The sequence below is a fragment of the Anomalospiza imberbis genome, chromosome 3 (genome assembly GCF_031753505.1).
Source record: "Anomalospiza imberbis isolate Cuckoo-Finch-1a 21T00152 chromosome 3, ASM3175350v1, whole genome shotgun sequence".
Taxonomy (NCBI): Eukaryota; Metazoa; Chordata; class Aves; order Passeriformes; family Viduidae; genus Anomalospiza; species Anomalospiza imberbis.
The window spans coordinates 82,281,073-82,307,711 of NC_089683.1; the positions used below are offsets into that span (position 1 = coordinate 82,281,073).

The 26,639-nt window shown below is 37.0% G+C and overlaps 1 protein-coding gene across 9 annotated transcripts in view; it reads right to left on the reverse strand.

Moving 5' to 3' along the window:
• The window catches only part of SDCCAG8 (SHH signaling and ciliogenesis regulator SDCCAG8), a 104,640-nt gene that overhangs the window by 45,778 nt on the left and 32,223 nt on the right, over window positions 1-26,639 (reverse strand). For 8 of the 9 annotated variants that reach the window (XM_068185414.1, XM_068185408.1, XM_068185406.1 and 5 more), the window contains exons 13-14: window positions 21,183-21,325; window positions 1,681-1,808 (exon numbers count right to left, since the gene is read on the reverse strand). In XM_068185414.1, the coding sequence (XP_068041515.1) occupies window positions 1,681-1,808; window positions 21,183-21,325 (271 nt within the window). The remainder of the gene's footprint in view (window positions 1-1,680; window positions 1,809-21,182; window positions 21,326-26,639) is intronic. The other variant, XM_068185410.1, reaches the window with a different exon arrangement.

The following is a 26,639-nucleotide window of genomic DNA, read 5'->3' on the forward strand; positions in this document are numbered from 1 at the left end:
TCATTTCAGTATGTCCTTAAAACAGCAGTTCTTTTATTTACTGTGTTCTGAGCTTACCATGAATAATATAAGTTTTTATTCTTAAATTATATGATTTAGACTTACTGTGCAGTGACAGTTGAAATGAAACCATTTTATAAAGTAATTTTCAGATACTATCAGTTTGGACTGCACCTAAACTCATGACCTTTCTTCTTTCAAAAGGAAGATACTGCAAAATGATCTTTCTTGTTTTCTGCTTTTAAAATCAGTGAAAGCATAACCACTCTTGCCCAAATTCCTTGTATGTGTGTAGGGTCATAATAAACAAGGTTTTCTTTATATACATTATAAATGACTATAATTTTAAACTCCCTCTAACTCTACTAGAGATATATAAAAACAGACCCAGGCATAATATTGTTTCATTTTTGTATACTGGGACAATTTACACACCAGGAAGGTAAATTACATTTCTCTTGTGCAAAATTACACATGGTCATATGCAGATGTGGTGGTTAAATGAGGAAAAACTGATTCTGAGAGCCTCTTTCCTTCTCCTACAGTGTAGGCAGCAGCCATAATGTAGCTGTTTGCATTCCCTGAACACATGGAAATGTCCTCTAGTTCTGTGATAATACTAAAAAAAGGCAGAAAATTGAATAGCATGCCTGCTACCTTACGTATTATGCAACACCCCTTATAATCAATATGTGTTGTATGGTTTTCCTAAAAGTACTGCATGACTGGTGGGAAAATATGGTATTTTGTTAAACACATAAATATATCATGTTTAAAAACAGATGAAACTCCTCCTCCTTTCCATGCTCATGTGTTACAGATTTCATGTCTTAAAAATTCCTTTTTTTTTTTGTTTATAATATGCACATCTATTAGTGTTGTTGGCATAGTATTTCATAATACAAAAAGCTCTTTTTTGTTTGTTTGGAAAACCCATTTTACTTCCAGATTAAAGTTAGATGTTATTGATGGGCTAAGTCAATGCAATGAAGTCTCCTATTATGAGAACCTGAAGTATGCAAGGGATTAAACATCTTTCTTCTAGATTGAGGATGTGGGGGAGGCACATGGTAATGCTAAAAATGTTTGAGGCTGCAAAGATTAAATAAAGGAACATATCAATTTGGAGCCAGTGAATTACATCCAGCTGCGACAGTGAATTAAGAACCGATTAATGGCTAAAGCTTTTCTCCAGTTTGGATGCTGAAGCAAACTCATTAAGCTTTTAGAGTAGCTATAATGTGTGTACTGTGGGAACTGTTCAATGCTATTCAGGAGACTTTAACTGTAAGCTCAGAGCATTTCCCGCAGAGCTTCTGATGCTATTTTCTTTATATAACATGTGTGCCTGAAAATCCAGCCAAAAACAAGCCCTTTGTTTTTCTACTTTGTTGTGGTCTCTCTCAGCTTTACGTTTCTTGAACACAGGTAAATAAACTCATAATCCAGATGGTGCAGCAGATGTGAGAGCAGCACTCTGAAATCAACAGACAGTGGGCAATACTTTCCATTTTCTCTTTTAAACGCTAACTAATATGTAATTCGGAATCTCCGGTGTAGTTAGCATCTGCTCCCTTCGGCCAGCCAAAGGTTACAGGTGTTCCTGATGTCATTTCACAGTAAGGCGTGGGCCTGGCTTGTGAGTGAGTGCCCAGGCTCTAATCTTTCCCTACCACCTACCAGTTTTCTCATGCTGGGCCTCCATTTGCTGCATCTTCTGTGTCAGCTCCTGCTCTCTCTGCTGGGCCTGAAGGGCTCGGGCCTTTGCCTCATTGCTAATGCTGTGCTGAATGTTCTCTTTCTCCAATCTATAAAAAACCAAATAGGAAATAAAGAAAAATAAAAATCATATATTGAAGAGGATAAATTAAGGGTAAAGCAGAACATTCAAATAATAATAATAATAATAATAAAAATCTGGCCAAGCTTTTCACATTAAACATTCTCCTCCCACCTGAGGTTATACAAACCGACCTTTCTCTTGCAATGTCAAACATTCTCCAGCGATTAGCAGAAAATGGATAAAAAGTATGGTATATTTCCTGAGAGAAAATTGGCCCCACAAACAAAAATAGGATTTTATTTTAAAAAATTTTAATCACAACCTCTTTTTTATAAGGAAGCTTACCAGCATTCACTCTGCACTGCACATATTATTTGCATTTTCTTTTAAATGCTATTTGTTTAATTCTGCAAGGAAGCTTAGGGACCTGACCCTGAGATGGACTGCTTCCCAGTGAATCAGCAGGAGATAAGTAAATGGGAGTGATTGCCACAGTGCTTGTGATACAGCTACTCTGAAAGCTTAATGAGATTTCTTGAGCAACCAAACAAGTTTTAACTATTAATTTATGTAAATAGGAGATGAATGCATCCACAACAATAGAGTAGACTGCTAGCACCACAAAGGCCCAGCCCCTTGTGGTTCTGCTCACTGGGGGGTCGTACAGGAAGGTCTAAAGCCCAGTACTATTATTGAAGTATACAGGCAAGAGAGCAATTTACTTGACCAGATATGCAAGATGGGGCAATCCACTCCTGAGGCAAAACAAATGCTAGACTACCACACTCCATTGAAGCATTTTATTTAATGCAAGCCAAGCAAAAAGAGCATGGAAAATAAAACCCCAAAAAGATATATGCATGTAAATTAGAAAAGATCCTGAACTGCAAATTCAGATCTAAACTTTCCCAAAGGTCGTGAATATTTATCTAGTGCACATTGGGATCCACATTTAAAGCGTCAGTGAGTTCACACATACAAGAACTGATTTCTAGATTTCAAATGACATAAGCAAATGCCTTTCTACTGAAATGACATTTAATAGCTTGGGATAGGCTTCAAAAAAGTCTTATAAACATGTTTTATTCTAGGGATATTACCTATTTCAGAGGACTACAAAACAGAACACGGGCACAGATCATGTAAGGATAAAGCCACATCTCATGTGGCTGCTGCACTTAACCTTTGGATTGGTGCCTAATAACCCATCCGAGATATTGCAATATCTCAGCATGACACACACAATGTTAAATCTTCTCTCTCAAATTTACCCCAAAGCAATACAAATGGTGGGTCACATTACACTAATTCCTGGTCCTGATGTTTCAAGCCCTACCTTAGGCAAAACTCCCTTGGAAATCACAGGCAGTTTCTTCTGAAGTGAGACAGCAAATACATTTAGATAGCAAAAATATTAGAGCGTTAAGGAAACAAAGCACATTTTTAAAGGAAATTTCATATACTGAATAGCACTTTATCACATCACTCTCAGAATTGCTTTATAATCATATTGGGGCTATCATAAGGAGTGATGCTCCCATCAGTTTTTCAGTGTAAGCTCCAAATATGGAAAGTATTACTAAGAATATTTTTCCCATATTTGTTGGAAACCAGTCTATGCAAACCCCTTTATTTTGCAAATGTTTTTTATTTTCAGAAAGTTGTTATAAGCACCGGGTTGCTCAAAAAACTAAAGGAAAAACAAGCCACCAACACCTCTCAAATTCCTCTGACACTTTCAGCTGAAGAAAGCGTCAGTAGCACAGTATTTTATTTAATAGTTCTCATGTGAGATGGCTGTGTGCAGTTGGGTTCTGTGCAGTCATCTGGCACACAGCTGGCTGGCTGGCCTGCTGGGGGTAACCTTCAGCGTGCAGCAAGCTGCACAGCTCAAGCTACCAAGGCAAAGCTGTGAAGGTCCATTCCTCATGGCTAGGGCCCCTCCCGATGAACTCAAGCTAACCAGCAAATTCAAAACAAATGGAGAATCTACTGCCCTGAAACACTCTCCTGTGTAAGGGAACCATCCAAAAGAGCCACTCACCTGTGTCACTTACTGCATAGAGGAGCTAGCAGGAGCTCAGAAACTGTGGATGTGTGGTGAGTGCCCTGTGGCTGAAGTGTGTAGGGGGTGGTGGAAGATGAATTTATACAGCGAATAAAGGCTCAGTTGTAAAGCTAGGAAAACAGGTAATTCTTACACAGAAGAGCAGCTTCTTAGGACTTAAAAGGTTTTGGAATTAAAAAACATCCAATGCCACACACAGCTATATCTAAGGTGCTTGGAACTGCTCAGGAGTGAAAATATGTCCTGGAGCCAAATCTGTCTGAATGGAGTGGCATGTCCTTTATCTACACCTTGAGTTGAACTTGCTCTCTAAGTTCAATCTCTCTGCCCTCCAACTGAAAATTTTCCCAACACATATATGGAGGAAAAAAAAAGTATAAAACATGCAGAAGGCAGCCCAGGAGATTTTAGGATCTATTGTTAACTTTCCTGCTACAACCGAAAAATACTGGAGGAGTTCTAGAAGCTTTGACACTGTCTGTCCAATTGCAATTTCTTAAATCAATTATTTCACAATTCAGAGTAAAAAAAAATCTATGGACTGTATACAGAAGGAGACAATCCTTAGTCCCTCCAGCATTAGCGCGAAGACATCAGAAGTCGCCTCCTACAAAAACTTCAGAATTTCTTATATTCACTAATGGAAAGCACAGAGACAATGAAAAGCAAAGCTATGACTGACTAATTTTGATGACACAGGTAATATCTGAATCAGAAATGACAGCTAAAGATTAATTGCTCCAGAACTTTTTAAAACTTCATCTGTAGAGGTCAAATATAGGAGACGAGTGGTTAAAGTGCACCAGCCTGTTCTTTATTGGAATTCAAACAGTTTGCACTGAGTGCAAAACATTAAACACACTAAAATGTCCATCTGGTTGGTCACAACACTGATCAGTTTTACCAAAGCAGACACACAGAACTCATGGAAACTTTCACTTCTGTGTAACAAAGTCAGAAGCAACCAAAGACTCAGTTGTGGAGAAAGCTCAAACTCTTCTTGAGCCCTGTTCTGAAGAACAGGCTTTCCACAGTGATTTTAGTACTAAACACCTGTTTTAAGCCTGCATTGTGGCTATCAAAAGTCATAGTTAACTCAATTAACTGGTTTGCATGTCTCAATGAACTCAATACTGGTTTGCAGTGCATGAAAGTTATGCTTTTCAAATGTTCTTGACAAAACAAAAGGCACTGTGAACTGTAGCTTATAGCACAGGAAGAATTGCCATCTCTGGCAAACTTTAAAAAAATCCTTGCTGCTACTGAAAGTGAAAAATTCAAAGTGAAAATTCACTTTGATCTCAAAGCTAACACGAAGGTAATGCTGACTGAATTTGAGCCATCAAAATTAATTAAAAAAAAACCCAAATAAAACCCCAAACCAAAATAACCCCCCAAATCAAAACATCTTTCTCACCACTAACAAACAAAAATTGGATCACAGATCCATTTACAAGAGAAGTCCACTCTCTGCCACAGGGTTTTGCAGCAAAGAAAAAGGAAGTATTTAAAGACTAGTGACATAAAAGTCATATTTGACATAACTAAAACCTCATATATTTTTGACTAGAATAAAACAGAACTGAGATTGATAAAAGTCTGAATTTCAGTACAGTAAAATAGTATGTATTTCACTACAGTTAAATAGTTTGAATTTCAGCACAGTTCAATAGTATGGATTTCTGAAGGAGTCTTTTCAGTTTGGTAACAGTAAAAATACAAAAATAAAAAAAGCAGGATGATTCTTAAGGTAGAATTAGGCCTTTGACTGGAGGTTGCCAGTATTTCTTCTGGCAAAGCAGCTACAATTTGAAGCAATCATGCTTCCTATATTGACTATTTGATTTTTCCATGAGATCAACATGTGGCATTTAAAAAAAATCTAATGGATCCATTAGTAAAGACTATGAACTTAATTGGACAAATTAAAATACGCTAGCAATTATCTCAGTTCAGTGATACACAAGAGGTTATCATAGCATTATTTTTGACATCTTCATTTCATATTAATTACAGTTCAAAATATAACAATAAAGCATTTTAGCTTTCATATATGCTTGCTTTAACCTGAACTTCATAAATCATTAAGGAGTAGCCAGCATTTAGTGTTCCAAATGCTTGAGCTATCCAAACTAACAAGACTTGTCTAAATGATGACCAGTCCTGGAACTCTGCACCCACACTCAGACTTCAGCAGCAGGAGGACCAGTGAAGCCTAACACTCATGCTTTTACCACATGCCTCAGTGGTCCAGAACAGACCTCTTTCCTAGGTAACATGTAGCCAAGTGGGCCAGCACTGTGAGCCACTGCACAACGAATTACCTCAGAAGAGAGAAAGGACTCAGCTGAAGGCTCCCTTAGCTCTTTCCGAGGAAATGAGCTTTCTTTCCCAGTATTTTTGAAAATAAATGTATAGCAGAAGATTCTGTACCAAACTGGAAAAGTTTTGAGGAGTTACCCAAGCATTTTATTCCCAGTATCTTTAGTAAAATCTGGCATGAAGTCACTCAAATCAGTTAAAACTCTTGAAAGTAGGACTTGAAAGACTACATGTATTAGAAGCCCTAAAGACCAAATAACTTTGGGTACAAAGTCTCAGCAGTGTTTTATGCAGTCTGCCTTACAAACTTTCTGCAATACAGGTTTAGTGGACTGTCCATTACAAGCAACTTTCTGAATCACCTTCTCATAGGCTATTTTACCTTATTATTTCAGCTGCAAGTGTCAAAGGAAGAATGGAAAATTAGAGCATATCCTTGCTCTTCTCTCAGGCTATAGGAGGAGAAAAACCCAACCAAACAAACCACACATTCCTGATAAAAAGGAAAAAAAAGTATAAAAGCTGAAACAAGATGTCACAATACCTGACTTATTCTCTGAGGGGACACATGCGAAAAATTTTTGCTATCTCTAACTTTATTACCAGACACTATTCAAAACTCACAATAATAAAGGTCATAAGAGAAGGTATACAGAATAAGATCACACATCACAAAGTTCTTTCCCCTGTATTTTTTATGTATCTTTGTATGTATATCATACATAGAAGAATAAGGGCTCATTTTTTATTTTTTCAGGTTAGCAGACAAGTCTAAAGGTTGGGCTACAAACATGATAAAACCTCCCAATTTACCAAGAAGTCATTCTCCCCAGGAATAGTATTAAATAATTCTCTCTATTAATGTAAAACTTCCATAACTCCTTTCAGACCAGCCTTTCAATTTAACAGCACTGCAATATCCCATTCAGCTATTTATAAAAGAGAATGTGTTTACTGAGTTTTATCATATGCTATCCAGTCTTAGTATTTTCAAACATTTAAGTAAGAAAATGCAACACAGTAAGACCTGTAATTCTGCTCATATGTTTGGAACAACTCAATAAGAAGGCTCAGGGTCACAAGATTTCTCCCTTTCCTTTAAACCAGCCTTCTAGCAATCTGTGTTTAGGACTGACTGTTTTGGTTATCTTCTTTTGTAAGGCCTATGAATTTTCATCTAATAGGATCTTGTTAATAGCTATGGTTGCTCTGAATGAGGACTTAGATGGACAGTGTTTAGTGGTTTCCTCTTAATAAACACTGTAGATTTTTTTTGCCATCTGTATTTTTGTAATAAAAGCTTTGATTTTTTCAGTGCTTGTGTAAATCCACACAAGATTGGATTTTATGGCTCTTGGTGCTTTTACAAGGCAAAAGAAAGGCATGAAATGAATGTTCTTATGGCAAAAATAATTTCAAAAAAGACATATGAGTGCATGCTTCCTCAAGAATTATGTAGAAATATCTTTTAAAAGCATCATGATCAGGTCATTTCTTTAAACCTTTCCAAGGAGCTGAAAAATTGCCCTTCCTGTATCCCATTGAGGGAATTACCCACTGAGTTGCTCTTTTTGTCATCTTCTGGGAGCTGACTGGATGCTGATTCTGGAGTTGGCTGCCAGGTCTTCTCAGCAGAAAGCTCAAGTTTCTGGAAACTGCCCCAGCCAGCACACTGTGTTTGGTGAGCTTCAGTAAAATCTATATTTGCATGGTCAAATTTTGAACAAACCCAACTATTAAATTAATGGTTGGATTTGAAGGACTGCATCATCTCTCAGGATACATAACGGCCTATTCATGAGAACTGAGGTTCAAAAAAAAACCAAACCAAACAAACAAAACTTAAATCTTGTTTCTTGTATTAGTTGAGAAATATAGAGTTTCCTAAAATAATGAAATGTCAGAGCTTTCTTCTCATAACCATGAGAAGCAATGAGAACCATGAGAAGCATTAAAAGCAATTAGAAAAGTTATGTAAACGTCAAGGGGTGAAAAATTCAGCATTCAAATTGATCCAGCTCTTTCAATATAGATTTAGAAAGTTCAAAGGTGCTACAGAAATAACTTGAAAGTAGAAATACGTTTAAAGTAAGTTAATGAAACTAAATGAAATTTCACTACCCTACTTGAGATGAAAGGCTGGAAAAAACAAGTCTTCCAGGCTGCTACTACTATTTCATAAAAACACTTCAAATAATAAGAAACACTTTTGAGGGACAAAAAAAGAAAATATTAAGCTCTATAGAGATTTCCAACCTCATCAAGAGACTAACTACAATTAGTTGTCAAATGAGCTTGAAGTAATTTTCCCCAAAATGCAGGTAACTTGTCACCTGTATCCCCTTTCCCAGAATTCAAGTAATGTCAACTTGTTATACTATTTTCCATTTTTTCTAAGAATTTAAATTTTGCTGAAACAGAAGTCAGTGCATATAACTTTCTTGTACCCACTGATTTTTTTTCCATATCTCTCTATTTAGGATGCAGCCACACCGCTGGAACTGCTTTATAACTTCTATATGTATTTCCACTCTATATAATAACAAGAAGTCTACAGAAACAATGAAACACTTCAGTCCAAAATTTCCGCTTTGCCCTTTAAGCCCTACTGAGGTATCAGGAGAAACGATACATTAATGGCTGCATGTGAAAAAAATTCCTACTCCTGCTTGGCATACTTGAAATCTACTTAGAAGTTATTTCAACTAACTGGAGATATTAGTGGGCATAAGACAGATGAAAATCTGTAGGACCATAGAACAGACATACAGTAACACAGAGTGTTACTCCTATGGAAGTTTCTATGAATAACACAGTTAACTTCTACATCTCTACTTCTATCTGCAAGGCCAGTTAACAAAATGGAAGGACTGGATTTCTTACTTTACATTCAGCATAACAGTAAGAATTTGTGAACACCTAGCCTATAACATGATTTTACTCTTTTGGCATTATAACCGTCAAGATATATCCAGAAAACCACCAGTTCCTCAATAACTTCTCTTCAATCTCAACAGTCCTCTGTATATCAAGTCACAACCAACTATTATCAATAGCTTCCCTCTATTTTGATGTCAGAGAAGAAAAAAGTGCCTCTAACATAATTAACATCTCATATTAGGTCAAATATACTGACTTGGAATCAAAATCTGATCCTTCTGGCACATTTATAAGCTTTGCCATCAAGATATGTAGCTTGTAAGCAAACAGCCATTCTCTCATGACTATTACCATCAGATTGTGAACTATTTGGCTCCTAAGTCCCTACAGAAACACACAATTAAATACAGCATGGGGAGAGGTGATCTTTGTGAAGTCTTAGTACGTAGCCTGAGCACTTCCAATATTGCACGTTTCTCTAGAATATTCTTTGTTCCACAAGCCACTTTTACAAATGACTGTATGTTGAAATAATTATTTAACACAGAAGATTTTTACGGGTATGTGTTTTGTATAGACAAATTTACACCAATTACTTTCCCTGCATTTAACATAAAGGAGTAATTTTCTTGATTTATAGTGATTCTTGAATTTGGCACCAGCAGCCTCTTACAATGCAGCTTCTGGACACACTTAAGGCAGACAATATCAGTTTAAGACTTCTTTTCATCCTCTTACAATGAGCACTCACACAACCTATTCTTCAAGAAATTATTTGGTTTCCATCTGAATAACTCCCTGAATAACCTTATCACACAAGTGCCTGTCTTCCAGTGTGAGCAGAAGCAAGGGCCTGGCAACATGTGGCCAGACATAGCCATATATTGCCACTCTAGGGACTTGCTTTTCAGCAACAGCATAGGCACAGACCAGGTTCAAATAACTGTGACTCTGTACTCCAAGGCTCAGCTTGTTAATACAGTAAATCCAACCATCAGGCTCCTACCCTTGAATCAAAAAATGATGCAGCTAAATGATGCAGAGACCTGATCTGCTATGAATTCACTCTGCCAATTTAAATTTGTTCAAAAAGCCAATGTTTTTGGTACGTTAACTTTGTACCAGCAAGCTTTATGCTGAATCAGGTATCATCTGTCCTTCCTGCAGCTGGCATAAAGTCAGCATAAACACGGCATTGCATGCTCTATCTAATTAAAAAGGAAAGTGCCTGTGTGCTCACACCTGATCCGGATCAGCTCAGCACAGCTGAACGATCCAGTAGATCACAGATGCACTGTGAGTGACTGCTCAACACTTACCTGCCTTTTTCACACACGTTAGGTACGGACACACAACCTGCACTTAAGGTGCCACAGGCCTAATATGTGGAGTTGATAATGATCCCAAACTATTGCTGAAATCGAGAAGAAGTTGAGGAATGTTTTTTTCCTGCCTCCAAAGGACCAAGACTCCCAAGAACAGCTTGGGAAGAAGCAGAATCGTTTGACAGAACAAAGCATTTCTTCAGGATGACAATTTGAAAGACAATATTTGATTTTCAGGGAATTTGATCTAGGGTAAGCTAGATTTCTACCCCATCCTACAGCAAGCTACCACACATTCCAGCAAACTGACAGACTTATGACCAAAAGCAAAAAAGATGAGAAATACTGTGCTAACATTACACTGTACTTGACTATTGTTGATTTGCTCTAGATCTTACAAAAACATCCTAATGAAAACCATGCTCATCTGCCCACATGTCACAAGAGCTAGATACAAACAAGTGAGTTAAAAAAGTAAAAAATCCAGCCTTATATGCCTTTTATTCATTTGTTCAGCTGTGGCATAATTTTTATATTATTCTGATTGTAACTGCCTGCAGTATTAGAAATAATGGACAGGCAGCATAACAGTTGAAGTTTTTGGTGGTGGTTTTGTTAGGTTTTTTTTTTCCTTCCCCTTTTGGACAGGTTATAAATCTCTTCTTTATGCTGTCAAGAGTAAGGTAGAAGCATATTTCAATAGCAACTTTAAAATGAAACTCACAAATTACTACCATTATGCTAAGTGCTAGATATCCCACTGTGCAGTTTTGCTTTGTGAATTTTACCTTCTTCCATGCACACTTTTAGCCACTGATCGCACAGCCTTTCAGTGTTTTCTGCCTTTTCCTTTAAATAAACTGGCTCTGGCTCCTTCCATCTGGTTCCCCTTCCGTCAGCAACCCTGCACCTGTTCACACCTCCTCTCCTGTTGGATTCCACTGAACATTTCCTCCTCTGCCAGGGCTATTCTGGCACTCGCAACCTTTCTGTCATTCAATCCATCTGTCAGAAGTGAACTTTGTTTACCGCAAGCTTCTGCTTTCTTCTTCAAGAAGCAAAGCCCCTCAAGGTCATTGTCAAATGAACTGTCGGTGTAGATTTAAATCCACTGCTGCTAACCAGCAGCAGATGAAGTTCTTTACAGTCCTGTATTTGTGAAGATCAGTTTGGGGTGTAGGAGAAATAGTAAGAAGCAAAAGAATAGCTTTTAATCATTATTTGTTAACTCCAACAGCTAACGTGTTTTTCTTCAAATACACATATCTGTTCCTTCCTGCTAGGGTTAGCACAATCTGAGAAAGACTTTGCAGAGCTATATGAAGAAATGGAAAAGGCTGGTAAAAAAATCACAAATAAAATAATAAATGAAGACTTTTGACTCTGACTTTAATGCTATGTAACAGAACTATTGACTAAAAATACAAAGAGAAAATGGGAGCAGTTGAATGAGTAAGTTTACAGTGAAATCTTACAGTGATCAAGAGTGGCACTCATTTAAAACTATTTAATCTGCAGCATTTTTTTTGCCTTACCTATTGTTGTTTCAAATGCAACATTATTTAAAGAAAAAAATCCTTAAAATTTTTTTCTTGATTTTAAGCCTTGTAAAACACACAAATGCAACTCTTTTTTAGAATAGTGTCTTCTACATTGAGGCAAATTGTAAAGACGGGCTGAAACTAAACTCTTATTGTCAACAGGATACATTATTTTTAGCAATTCCTGTGTCCATATTTCTTTTCAGGAATACATTCTAATAAGCAAAAGTTCCTGAATTATTAACTAACCTCCTTGACAATCTCATTCTTCTAAAACAAGAAATGCCTTCAATTTCCCAGCACACCTTAGTATTCTTCAAAAAAAGGACAACCTTTCACCAAGATAAATACAATATTAAAACAACAAAAAAACCCCCAAAAACCAACATATTTGAAGTTTTGTAAGCAATTATAAAAACCACCCATTTTATTACCTCTTTACCAAAAATTAATTTAAAGTAAAGTTTTCTGGGTCAAAGCCAGGAGGTAATCCAATCTCATTAACAGAAATACATTTATACTTACACTAGGTCTAAATTTGACTTTAATGAAAATTGTATTGACAAATACTGCCTAAGTTTAGTTGAATAAAAACCTAATACTGATCTATCACTTATATGGGGATTAGTCCCTGCATTTGAAAGGAAGTATTTTCTCATGCTATGGTCTTCTTCCATAGGGAACTAGATGCAGGTGAATAAATCCGCTGGAAATAGAAGAGGAAGCCTGATAGAAAAAGAGTATGCAGCAGAGTCCCACCTGACCACAGAAACACTTTAATTCCCCAGTGATTTAAGTCCTGTAGAAGCCAACTGATCAACAAGGAGCAGCTAATCGTGAAAAGTTGCTCCTATTTCTACAAAACTATAGTTTGACATGCAAACCACCACACCCACAGGGGCAACCAAGAGCAGCACACTATTAACCTTGCCATGCTGCCAGCACGGCCGGGCCGAGGAGTTCAGCCCTGTCAAGTAGCCGGCAGCAGCTCATCTGCTCGCTCAGGACGGGCATCTCCCAGCTCAGCCTCTCCTGGCCAATCACCGGCACAAGGGCGCTGCACAAGGGCTAAGGAAGGAGAGCAGCCAGGCGGCCAAGGCTGGCATGCTCAGGCGATTTTTTTCCTTCCTCCCTCCATCCACCAGCTACTTTCTCCAGCAATGACAACCTACAGTCTGATGCTCTTCAATGTGAAGTTGGATGAAATCTGCAGCTGACGACCTTTTGGGTTCTCTGTTGAATTTTTTTTTTTCTAGGCAAGAACTTCAGAAGCAGAATTTTGCACAGTAAAGAAAAAATACCCACAAATCAACAACCACCGTGACTGCACAAAATAAACAACTTTGAATATACTTCTGAAAGCACAAGACAGCTTTTAAAATTCTTGAAGTTCACAAATACCAAGTGCTGACATAAAAAGTACATTTTAGCTTATTGTAAAAACAAGCTTTCAATGTACTTGAGAGAAAAGCTTTAGAACAAGTCAGAAATAATGATAAAAATCAGAACCATTTTTTCCAGTAGCAAATTCAGCAAAAAATCCAGCAGCCTTGAATACATGTATCTGAAAGACTTTGGTTCAAAAAAAATAAATCATTATCCTGTTGTCATTAGTCACACAAATAAAAAACCTAATTTGAATGAGACCAAAGTAAATATTTGATACACACTCATAAACTTATTACTGTTAGTGCTGAATAAGAACTGCTCAAAACAAAGACCTTATAAAGATGTTTGTTTTCTACAGCAGTTAGTCTCTTCAGTGTTTCATCTGAATTCACCACTCGCTTCAAAGCGCTTTAAGTATTGTCACTGCTCCTGAACCATACTCTACATGCAGTAGCAATTTGGCTGCCTCAACAACCTGATGTGATCATTGATGTGACCAGTTGCAGTTTAAATGCTGTAAAAAAAAATTAGATTAATCTAATACTAAAATTTGAACATGTATTATTGTCTTTTCCTTAAAAAAATATTTATTGTAGGACAATAAATACAATTATAAACCATGTTAAAACTAATTTAAATTAATAATAATTAATAAACACTTTAATGTTCAAAATTAACATGATTTTATATTTGTTCTTTACTCCTTTGCTTACATTTTTTTCCTTCCCTTATAATCTTTATCAATGGCTTTTATATGTTTGTACAATCACTTAAATATGTTTGAAATATTAAATAGAATTATATTTAAATAATTGTGTGTTATCTTGACACAAAGTGTATCAGCTTAGAAAATTTTACAACGCCCTGCCAGAAGACGACAGAACCCATTTATTTCAAATCACTCAATATCAGTCTTCATAAAGCAGCATATGGTCTTATCGTGGCAGGTAAAATATTTTACCTTCTATAATAACGCAGAACAGCTAATTTATCTACATGCTGTATAATCAGATAAACAATTTCAGCTGCACTATGAAAACCTGTAGGCAAGGGAGAAATTTATCCCCCACCACTTTATTGATTTTTCCACATATGCATTCATATGACTGTTAACAATAGAGGCTATTCTTCCACCTCCTTCAATTCCCTTAAAGCAAGCCCTTCTTTTCAGTAGTGAAAATATTTGCAGTTTCTACAGCTGCAGGACAAAGAACTCAGATTTTCACAGAGTTGCTCAGGGGAAAAGGAAGCGGGAACAAAAAAAAAAGCTCTGCAAGATTCAGTTGCAAGTAAAGCAGAGTGAATGACAACTTTCAAAGCTACCACAATAATTTACTAATGTGCTGCTATAGCAAATAAGTCTAATTTTTTTTGACAGCACCAAATTAGATTTATTGCAGAAACTGCTGCATAAATAGCATATGGCTATGTTATACTACCTATTTCAAATCCCTGTAATGTTTCCTCCCCTCCCTGCTCAAAATGGATAATTGAGCCAAGCTATAAACCTTCTGCAGACAAGATACACACAAGTTCAAAAAGCAGATGCAGGACACATAGGGTTTTTTTGTTAAAATGGTCTAAAAAAGTATCACATATCCTGATCAAACAAATGCAGGTAGTTTTAGGTAGGATCTCCCTTGCTACACTGCAGGATTTTATTTCCCTCTTTCCTCGATAAAATTTTGTTTTCATTTCTCTTGCAAGCTGACAGTCATCAACCCGGGGCATGACCTCGTAATCCTCTCACACATGACACCTCTTACTTGCACAAGAAATCCTATCGATCTCTACTTCTTCCGTGAGTCAAATTATTCATGTGACTCCGGATCAGAAGGCTCGGACCTCCATTCATCCCTCTCAAGCTCTCATTTATGAGTAGGGAAGTGCCTCCTCCGAGCACAAGTAAAACATCAGAAAACTGGTTCCATTCCTTGGAGGGGCCCAGCCCTGTGGGAAGGTGCCGACCTACGGCTCTCCCGCTTTTCAACGGGAGCAAAGTTTCCTTATCGGTTTCCTGGCCCAGTCCCCGGACCCACGTGCTTTCGCATTTCTGTCACTCGCCACATTCTCCGTTCGCTATACCGCTACGGCAAGGTACGAAACCACGGAACCTCAGCACAGGGGCCGAGAGCAAAGCCCCGCGTTTTGGAGGAAGGAGGGGGCGCGATGCCGCCGGCGGGATGCTCTGGACGCCGCGGAGGCCGCCGAGGGCCGCGGAGCCGGCCCGGGCTCGGGCCCGGGCCCGTGCCCGTGCCCGCCCGCCTCCAACTTCGCGCGGCCGCGGCGGCACCGAAAAGACCTTGGAAGGTCTCGCGTGCGGCCGGCGGGCACACCACTGCACACATCGCGCACGGCTGCGGCTACCCCGCCGCTCGCCTGGCGGTGGTCAGTCCTCCCAGCTGCCCTATCCGTTACTGTCTGATTAGCTCTGCGAAGGAGCCCCTCCCCGGCCAGCTTTCCCCGCCATCTGTTCCACACGCGATGGCTGCCGCCCAGCAGCCTCGCGCTGCCCTCCTACCTGGCACCCGGCTCCCGGCCTTACCCCAAAGTGCTAACACAGGTTCTCGCTGCTGGCAGAGTCAGGATTTCATTACTACTACTTTGACAAGTGCAGGGTTGTTTGTAATTTCTCTTTTATCCTGATTTTGATTGTACAACCACCTCCCACTGATTCAGTTTGCTTCAGTTTTGTTGCTCACAGATTTTACTCTCCACATTAATCTCCCTCTGGCATGTTACTGCATCTGTTCCCTTTTTTATTATTAATTTTCAAATTCCCACCATTTTTGACAAAAAGGAGGTAATCTACACTCTGCTTCTGCCCATTTCATTTTCTTTAATTTGGAAGATAAGTATGAAAGCGTGCCAAAGAAGTTAATTCTCCGTTAACAGTTTATTTTCTGGCATCCTAATGCCTTTGTATATGAAAACCAGATAGAAATAAATGTTGACTGACTCACAACAACACAGTCACAACCGTCCTTAAATTTAATGAAAAGTAAACATATGAAGCAGAATTGAAAAAGTTTATTAGTTAGAGTTGTTTCATGTTATCACTTATCCCCGCATTTAAAAATAATTCTTTTGCATAGTGATTTTTTTTTCCCCAAAACAATTAGAAATCAATCGCTGGTTACACCTCATTTCTGCTTCCTCCCCCCACACCCCTAATTCTAGTGTTATTGCTACTTTCATCAGTTAGTCTGAGTAGATTAAGCATATCTCAGTCATTTAATACTAGTAACAACGTTTCTCCAAAACTCCTTCCCAGCACAGATGATGGACTCTGAGGTGCTAAAATTGTTGGAAAAGGCATGTTACTAAGCATGTTACTAACTCATAGATACTACTAGGAAAAACCTACAATAAATAATAAGTATTGGGCAACTCCCTACAAGGCTGTGTATAACCCCCTGGAAGTTTATGTTTTATCATTTATTAGTATAGCTTAAGTAGGGAGAACAATGAATGAGGCAGGCTACAAATTCTAACAAGGAACACTGGTGATGACATACAGCTCAGCTCCAGAGCTTCAGACATTAAATAATGCCACATTAACCTGGGAGGTTAATTTATTGTACATGTGATAGAAAATAGTCTTAACTAGTTTTTATGGAGTCACTGAAAGTAGCAAGAAGGACCAATGCACAGTAGGATGACTATAGCACTGCTAAAACCCAATTGGCATGTCCTTAGATATGCTGCTTTCTAGAGATCATATCATTGCCAAAAAGAGAGAAGAAATATCACATAATGGCAGAAAAAGAATAATCTAGAAAAACAACACCCACTGACTCACTGTAATATAAACTTTAGTCCCTCAAGAGAGTGACACAGGGATTTAGGGCAGCTTGGTTGGCTCACCTGAATGTGAAAGCACATATTCATTTGGTAATTTTGCCCTACCTACAAGATGACCTTGAGAAGTTCTTAGTGTTTCATATAAGCAAACAAGAATAATAAATTTTAAACTAACTAAATCTGCTTCTGTTCTAGTCAATTATATTTCCTATCAAATTTCAGATGACATTTCAGTCAAAAATATCTTGAGCCATCTACCTATGCCTGAGAAAATGTATGATGACATAATAAAATTTTATTTTTGAAATTTGATGATTCCCTCACTTATTATGATTTAACTTGTTAGGTGGATGTGAACAGGAACTACATCTGACTGTAACTGAATCAAATAATACCTCCAAGATCTGATTTGAAAGAAAAAGAGAAATGTTTTTTAATGATGATTCTGTTACACAAGAAGAGTGAAATATTTTTTTACATTAGATGGCACACTAAGATCTGGACAAGTTGTTAACATCTTGCACCTTTCATATGATCTTTTCCATGAGCATATTGACATGATTTTTAATGACTATTTTTCATTAACTAAGAACAATAGACTTGTATGTTTTCTACCCTCTGAAGAAGGGCTTCAGGTAAGCTTAATTAGCAAGACCTAACCTTGCCAAAGTAAGAGCAATTTGACTTAAGAACTAATTTCATAAGATTCTCCTACTACAGTAACCTCAAAGCTGAAACTAGGGCAAAAGATACCCCCAAGAAAACTTTAAACAATCATGGTCAATCTCATAGCATGGTGACATCTGCAAAGTTACATGACTGACAAGCAAAACTACACACTAGAAGTTCTGTGTTTCCCCTGTCTTTTGAAGACATACAAATTAGAATTACTAACTAGATTCAATAGCAGAAAGTGCATGTTAATAGCAAGTATTTCTAAGCAACATATTGCTCCAGGAAGAAAGGTGACAGGAAAAAGCAATTTTAAACTCTGTGGCAATGGTTTAGAATAGCTAATTGTAACCTTTTTTTCTTCCTTTTTAACAAGTACATTTTGTTAACTTAGAAGCTGTTTAGTTGGTAATCAATCAACAGTGTCTGAAAACTAGGATACAACAAAGAAGTGGGACTCCTGGAGAAGAGTGCTGTTCTGCAGAGTACTTTCTTTTCACATTATGACACAGACTGCATATTTTTTCTAATTCATTCCTTTCATAGACATTTATCTCATTTTTATACATTAAAATCCAAAGTTCTTGTATTCATTTATAATCATATTTATTTACATTATCAAAACTTAGAATCAGTGGATTAGTGAAGCTTTTCTCCTTAGTAATACAATAATTCATACTAAACAAAGAATTATTTCTGTATCTCCTCAGCTACCTCTAATTTCTGCCAGAACAGCGTAGACAGGTCATGCAAGGCAACAGAAAGACTATCCACGACGGTGTAACGGCAGTACAGGCCTCCCTAAACTCCAGCTTTGTGAGAAGACTTGGAGTGAACCAGCTGGTCCTCTCCTGAAAAGAAGAGAATCAGCAAGATGAGGCCAAGGCCAGAATACCCTAGAGATGCACTAAATCAGTGCAATTTCTGCAGCAACCTCCCACAGGCAGGACTCTAGAGCTTAAAATCTGTTTTCCTTGGCAAGCGCCACAGTGAATGAGTCTCCAACCCCCATAGGATTGCTATTAACCCTACCCTTCAAGTATTTTCACTGACACAGTTGCCATTTGAGGTGAAGAGAATAAATGAAAGGAGGCAAACCATAAGTGAATGTAATTTACATGCAACAACTATGGATGTACCAATCCATGAAAAACATACTGAGTTCAAAATGCAAAACTAATGCCACTAGAGACATGTAACTTTCAGACCTTCACTAGCACAGAAAACCTGTTCTGCCAGGAGGTGAGCTGAGAGGAAGAAAGAGTACAGGCTGAGGACAAGCGTATTTCAGTAGGGGATGTTTTCCTCTGCAAGGCACGGAAAACAGGCGACACTACAAGAACATTTTAAACCCTGCCCTACAAATTTAAGTTCAAGGGGAAAGCGGGTAACAGATCAGGAGCAATGAATCGCTCCTCTCTTTTTCCCCTTCAAGCAACATCACCTAATATATTCTTCGAAAGCAGACAGACACTCCAAGTGTACAGAGAACACAAAAATCTACAAAGTGTTATGGAATTTGGGGAATGTCAAGAAAAAAAAAAATTGAACCTATTTCCCATGTCTCAGCATATACATTTTTCCAATAAATACATGTCAGCATAGAAAACATTTCAATTCTTGTAAGGAGATGCCAAACATGGACACACAGTAATTTAAAAAAAACCCCAAAAAATCCCCAACCGACCCCCAAAAAAATAAAACCTAACCAACCAACCAAATCCCCCAAACCTGCAAAAAAAGCCCCTAACAACCAAAAAAACCCCCGAGGAGATCAGGACCTTGCAGAAGAGTGTCTGCACTAGGTCAAAGGAGCCATGGCAGTTCAGCATCTGTCTGAAAAAGTAGGCATCTGTGAAATTGTATGAGAACAGGGCCAGCACAGAGCATTACCTCCTGAAATACTGTTCCCAGCCTCTAATGATTTGCATCTCAGAAACTTTCTGAGTCAGAGACTGTACATCAAAAAGCTACCTGAATCATCTCTATATTAGGTATCCAGCTTTAATTACTTTGCTATGTAAAACTAGGTAATAGTTCTCATTTTTACATGTTGAGTATTTTCACCATAAAAACCTTAAAAATTATAGATTCACTAGTCAGATTTCCTCCAAGATATCCAGAGCTTTATTGCATATAATCAGCCTTTGCTAAAAGGAGCGTGGTAAAGCCATTTGGTTAGCTATCACAACAAATCATTATTAATAAAGTTCTGCTAAATCCAAACTTTAGATATCTTAACAACTCACCCAAAACTTTTTTCAAGTTCATTAACCTCTAGCATATTTTTTTCTCTAAATGCAGGCTGTTAGAGTGGTACTTTCTTCCATCTGTTAAACAACCGTGCTCTGAATTACACAGAAATTTAGCTGAATAAAAAAATGATTCATTGAATTTAATAGTTTAGACAAGGCTCTATTTTATTTCCATTTACTCAATGGCAGAATTCTCACAAAGCCCAAAAAGTACAAGACTTGGATAAACACACAGACTTCTGTTAAGTGATAAAAATCTAAGCTTTTTTTTTCCCCCCTATGAAAAATTTAAACTAACTTAACTTTTTCCCTTAAGTACTGAGTGAAAGCTGCCAGATTTTTTATGGATGTTCATTCTTGGGGGGAGCAGAGCAATAGAACAAAAAACCCACACACACAACCAAAAGCCTGCAAACAGTTGGACAATAGCATTTTCCAAGACAAAAGGAAAAAAGTTCTGCAGTCACCCAAACTCAAGTTGCAATGAATAATTGGCATGTCAGCCTTCTGCAGTTTTCTAGAAACATGGAATGAATAGTGCAGCAAAAGACATTGGGAACTATACCCAAGGATGGGATATGCTTAGGGGAAGTTTCACAATGCATTGTACTGCATCTTCACTGAGCAAGAGACTGAAACACCCTCCTCACATACTTGAGCTTACCTCATACAGAAAAATTATGTTCATTTATATATTTATATACATATTCCTGGTCATTCTGCTGAAAAAATTTCAGGTTATTAATCTGAGAACTCCTATGCTCAAAGGTGCATACACAATCTCAATTGCAGGTGCACTACAATCTCAAACAACATTTCAAATATATTTGTCCTACTGAGCACAGCCACAGAAAAAAAGGGTAGCTGCAGCCTCCCTTGCTCTTCCTGCCTAAAACCATGCCACCTCATCACCAGAGCTGAACATTGCCTCTTCTACACACTAATAATTCACTTTTATAAATTATAGTTCATAACTCACTTGGTAGTTCAAAACTCACTTATTCAAATCTCCACTTCTAACACAACTGAGGGCTGCCCATGTAGGCAATGACTGCAAGTATCTACAACAACTGTGGGGAAGCCTGTGGCAAAAAATTAGCAGAATGAAATTGGTACTACAGCATGTAATAGGATAAGGGGTACCTGGTGAGGTGCAGTTGGTGCTCAGATTTACTCAGCAGTTCTGTCAGTTTTAGGCACTCCTCTCTGGCTTCTGTCACATCCTGCTGGGCTTGTTCCAAATGCTGCTTGTTCCCATTGAGTTCTAATCCCAGTTTTTCTATTTTCTTAGAAAATTATAGAACCAAAGAAAGTGTATTTAAGAAATACATAGAGATACATTTTAAGACAAAAAAAAGTGATCAAAGCACCTGAAAATAACGCACTTTGCTTTTGAACAAAAGTAGTTACTCAATAAAAACTGCAAAACAAGTAAATTAAAGTGTTTGAAATTACATTCTTATGAAAAGCTAGAATGTGTTTCATATTTAAATACTCCAATGTACAATCAATGTTATTGTGTTCATGCAGCTTAAGAGTTACAGGCATTCAAGTATTTTCCATTTTTCTCATGTGAAGGCTCCATATTTGTGGCCTGAATTCACTGTTCTAGAGAGCCAGAAAGGCAGTGGAACAGTGGCTATTTTCAGAAGCTGCTTGACATAAGATAGCTCTCATGATAATTAATTTATTTTCATTTTTTAATGCCTATTACATAACCAGTGACAAGGGGGCATTTAGCTTTGTCACCAAATATTACACAAAAGAATAAAGGCAATTTTGTGATTTTACCATTACTGAAAAGAAGTATTTATGACTTCTACCTGAACCCTAAACATACCAGCTGCTGTTAATCCTATTATTTTATTAATATCATAAGTCCTTGTAAGTCAAAATAGTAACTAAAGTTGATGAGTCTGTTAACTTATTTACAAATAACCATAGTCAAGTTTGTCTTCAAGTCCAGTTATATGTACTATATCTATGTTATCCCAGTCATATTGTCAGGAATTTAAACATTTTCCATAGAAATTCTGAGAACCATATTTTTCTTCAAGACCCTATACAACATACAAGTACCTGTAGGAATATATCTGTAACACAATACTATACTTTGTTCTAAGGTTGCTTTTAGGAAGACCAGTAGAGTACAGAATAAGCTGGCAGTGTAGTTTTATCATGTAGTAACTGTTCTGCACTAAGTCCCTACATAAATATTTATTTGTCATTGGGGCTGGAGGGAACTTGCATGTTTTTCAGTCAACTAAACTGTGAAAGGTCATTTATAGTACAGAATAAAATTGTTCATATAAGGAGTTAGTGCTGAATATCTATTATACTTTAAACTCATAGAATATATTATTTGTGATAGCTTCCTCATGTAGAAAAGAGGCAATATCTTCTTTAATTAATGGAATTATTCATTCAAGCATCCTACAAGAACAAATGAATATAACCCCACCCCAATACAAACATTTGAAGCATCTTCATAACAACATTGTCTCTTTTCCTCTCATAAAACTGTTAATCTAAACTACTTACAGTTATGATATCAAACAAATACATTCTCTTTATCCAGAAAAACAACACCATTTCAATAGTGTTGGGGTTTTTTTTAATTTTGCCATTTGCTTAACTGCATACTTTTTTTCCCCTAAAGAGCACTCAACAAAGGTTCATGAAGGAAATTTTGATTAGAATTTAAACGTCACCTTGCATTATCACATGCACCTTCTACCAAATTATTTTGGGAAATCCAAGTTCAAATGCAAAGATAGTACAACTACCTAGAAGGGAAAAGTATTAACAATTTTCTAAAGAATATAACAACCTATTACACTGACAGAATATTTTAAAATCATGTGCTCAAAGATATTCAGTTACAAATGCTTTGTATTTTCACTTTTCAGACTTTTGTGTATTTTAAATAGAAGTCTCAGTGGGTTATCTATTCTTCTTAACAGTAGCAGTTCATAAGTGTTATTTTTCCATTCATAGTAAACAGGGACATGAACTCTTCACTGTCTTCACAAGTTAAAGATAGGGAAGTTCTGCAACATTCCTAAAATCTGCTTTAAAAGTGCATCCATTCAGCACACCTTTAAACAAACCCAAACCACAAATTAGTCCAAAAGCATCAGCTAAGTACTTAAAAAAAAAAAAAACCAACCACAGCTGGGAATATAAATACACTCTAGATCACTCCTTCGGGGAAAAGTTTCAAGGAACAGATGGGCTTTACACCATTGCCTCGAGTTAAACAGGCTCAGTCAGGTTTTGACACAGACCCACAGAAGGAAGCAGACTCTAAGTGCAAGAACCTCTGGTGAAAATGTTTCGTTTCCATCAGCCAGATGTTGAACCTTCAGGGCTGAACTCAAGAACACATCCATAGATTTTAGTTGCCATAAAAGTGCAGGGGGAAATTCTCAGATATGGAAGTGTCACTTCATGACAGGATCTTTAAACATTCGCAGGTGTCGTATAATTTCTATTAGAAGTATGAAGAAAATGAAAATGTGGCTTGAAGAACAATTTTACTTGTGCTACTTTCATTGGTAATTCCATAATCCAGTATTAGCTCCTTAACACTCATGCACACGTGTTTGTGCTTGTGTGTAGGTATATACAGACATATATAAACATCTTAAAATACCAGTGTTTGGAGGTGCTTGCAGCATGCCCTATATTCTATAATTCTGGTAATGACCATGGCAGAAACAGCAGACAATCCCATGAGAAAGGGATGGCAGAAAAATGCTACCCAATAAAACATGTTAACAGCAACTCAGAAACAGCCAATCTAGGTATATTTAGGCTTATCAACTAAATTATTCTTTTTGAAACACCAAAAAATATTCATTCAAAATAATTTGGTAGGAGCCACACACCACACCACATTTACAGGCTGAAAACAGATCATACTCTCAACACTATGGGATAATTCCATTTAAAAACTCAGGTAATTGTTTGAAACATTAACTCTCAGAATCCGAGATATGTTAATATAATAAAAAACAACCCTGTTCTCTCTCCTGTTAACAATAATAGTCTCACAAATACACTCTGTCCTGAATTCTGAAAGTCCATCATTAGGCCATCACAACTTAATTGGGATTTAATCTACAGAGAAATTACTGAAGCAATGAATCTTCTTCACTGTTTTTGCAGGGAACCTTATTAGCAGCTTTCTTTCCCAACTTTTACTCAGAGTAATTTTTGTATTACTTCAGTTACCATCTCTTCTATCAGTTACCATCTCATCCTATCAGGAAGCTGTAAGCAGGTCTGTAGCTGCTATCCAGGCCACAGTGTAAATGTAGGGACAGAAATAGAAACAAACCACCAACTAAAGCATTTTGCTGACAGCTCTGTTTCTCATGCAGTGTTAATTTCATCCCTCAATGCCTATCACCTGTGATACAGCTTTTTACCACATGATCAAAAAGTTATTTCTTCAAGGTACTTAACTTTTCAATGTATGTGAGAGACAAGAGATGGAGCACAGAACTGCAAAAAGACAGATGACAATCTTGCATTTAAGAAAATCTGAAACAGATTTTCAGTATAACAAGGAACAGAATTATCATAATGTATACGTACAACAAGACTACATTAAGGTTAGAACAGGCAACTTCTTGTGCTTAACTCTGCAACTTTAATGTTCTTATTACTTCTGCACATAATTTCAAAAGTAGTATTTAATGTCTTGTTCTGCAGTTGCCCAAACTCCCAGGAATATCAACAGGCACTTTGCCATGGAAAGATGGCAGGCTAAACCTCAGTAAGAGAAACACCATTACTCACCACAAGCTGAAACACACTAACACCATCCTGCATCCATATTCAGCTCAGTTACACAAAAGAAGTTCTACTTAAACAAAAATGAAGCATTAGTGAAGTACCACTGCAGTAAAATTTTATTCTAAAACAATTATTCTTTTTTCAGTATTACCACCAACCATCTTTTATAGTTTTTCTACTTCAGAGCACATAGGGCCCTTTTGTAGCTTTTCTTGAACCACTTAAGTGTTTCAGTTCTCCTTCATTAATTTGTGATGCATTTAATTATCTTCATATTTTTCCAGTGCATCTTTAGGGGAAGACACTAGACATGCTCATTCAGTGACATAAGTGCAACTTTCTGGAAAACATAAAAAATGATTTCTCAAACACTGAATTAATCCTCAAATATCCTTTTCGTAACCTATCTGACATTATCTTCAAATAACAATTCTTATGCATGTTGCAAAAATGCACTTTTTAATTAACTAGACATCTCTATCTCAGTAAAATGTGATTAAATGAAAAAATTTCATTCAAAACAAGTAAAATTAAAAATTAAAATAATTATTTCTTTTCATACAAATGCTGATTCTGTTGTACGCAAAAATACAACTTTAAATTTCAAACTAGCAGATGTTTTTCACAGAATTTTACATAACAGCAAACTGACAGAAAAGACAAATACTTTTTTTTAACAAATGAGGATGATTAAGTGGTGATAAAAAAACTTGTACTCTGAAGAAAATGCAAAAAACAACTTTAGAAGACTTTTAACAAAATGAAAAATAAACTAAAACCAAATTAGTTCTTAACTGATTTATGACATTCACTGTTGTCCCAGTATGTTTACACATCAGGTGAAAAAATACACAGTATAACCTGAAAAGGAAATTCTGCACTGACTATATCATTGCCCAAATTCTGCAGTAAAATAATTCTGGAGTGTAAAATATTAATGTGAATTTACACTACAATTTTTTTTTGTTTCATACTTCATTTGCCACCATTACTAAAAGATTGAAGGGGCATAAAATAGAACCAAAAAAAGAAGAAAAAATATAGAATAATAAAAAGTGAAATATAATCACAGTGGTGGTTGGTATTTGAATGTACATCCCCAAAAGGAAATCAATAAAAATATAAAATAAAAAGGCAATCTATAAAAATATACACACTTCAAATTAATAAACTTTAACAGGCCATGATGCTCATAAGCTTAGCCTCATTTACTAAAGTAGCCTTCAAAGCAGAGAGACCAGTGATAATACTCAGGACCAAGTCTTTCACAGAGGTGCCCCCAGTATGGCCTTGCATGTACATTTAAATACTGTGTGTATCATTGACAGGAAATTTTTGCACTCTTTCACACTGATCTCCATCCATGTTGCCTTCCATACCTAATAATATACTAATTAATCAGAGACAGAACTAACTGGATTTATTTTTTAAATTAAAAAAGCTCAACAAAACAAGACTGGTTTTGTAGAAAGATTTCAAGTGTTTTACTTGCATTACTATCAGGCCATATGCAGCAGGGGTCATTTGCAGTCATTTCTATCCCAATCCTTATATCAATCAAGCAACTCTAGGTTCAGCGTGGTCTCTAAACCTCAGACCTCCCAGGCATGGCCATCTGACATAGCATATTGCACCTGAAGAACTATCCAACTTTGTAAAGAGAGTTAGGGCCATCACAAGGTTAACCCCCACCACATCCCAACAATGGCTTCTCCCATTTGCACTCTATTTGAATTACTGCTGCTTCCCATTCAAATCTGAATGAGGATACAAAGCACTCAAGAAAGCTACATGTGA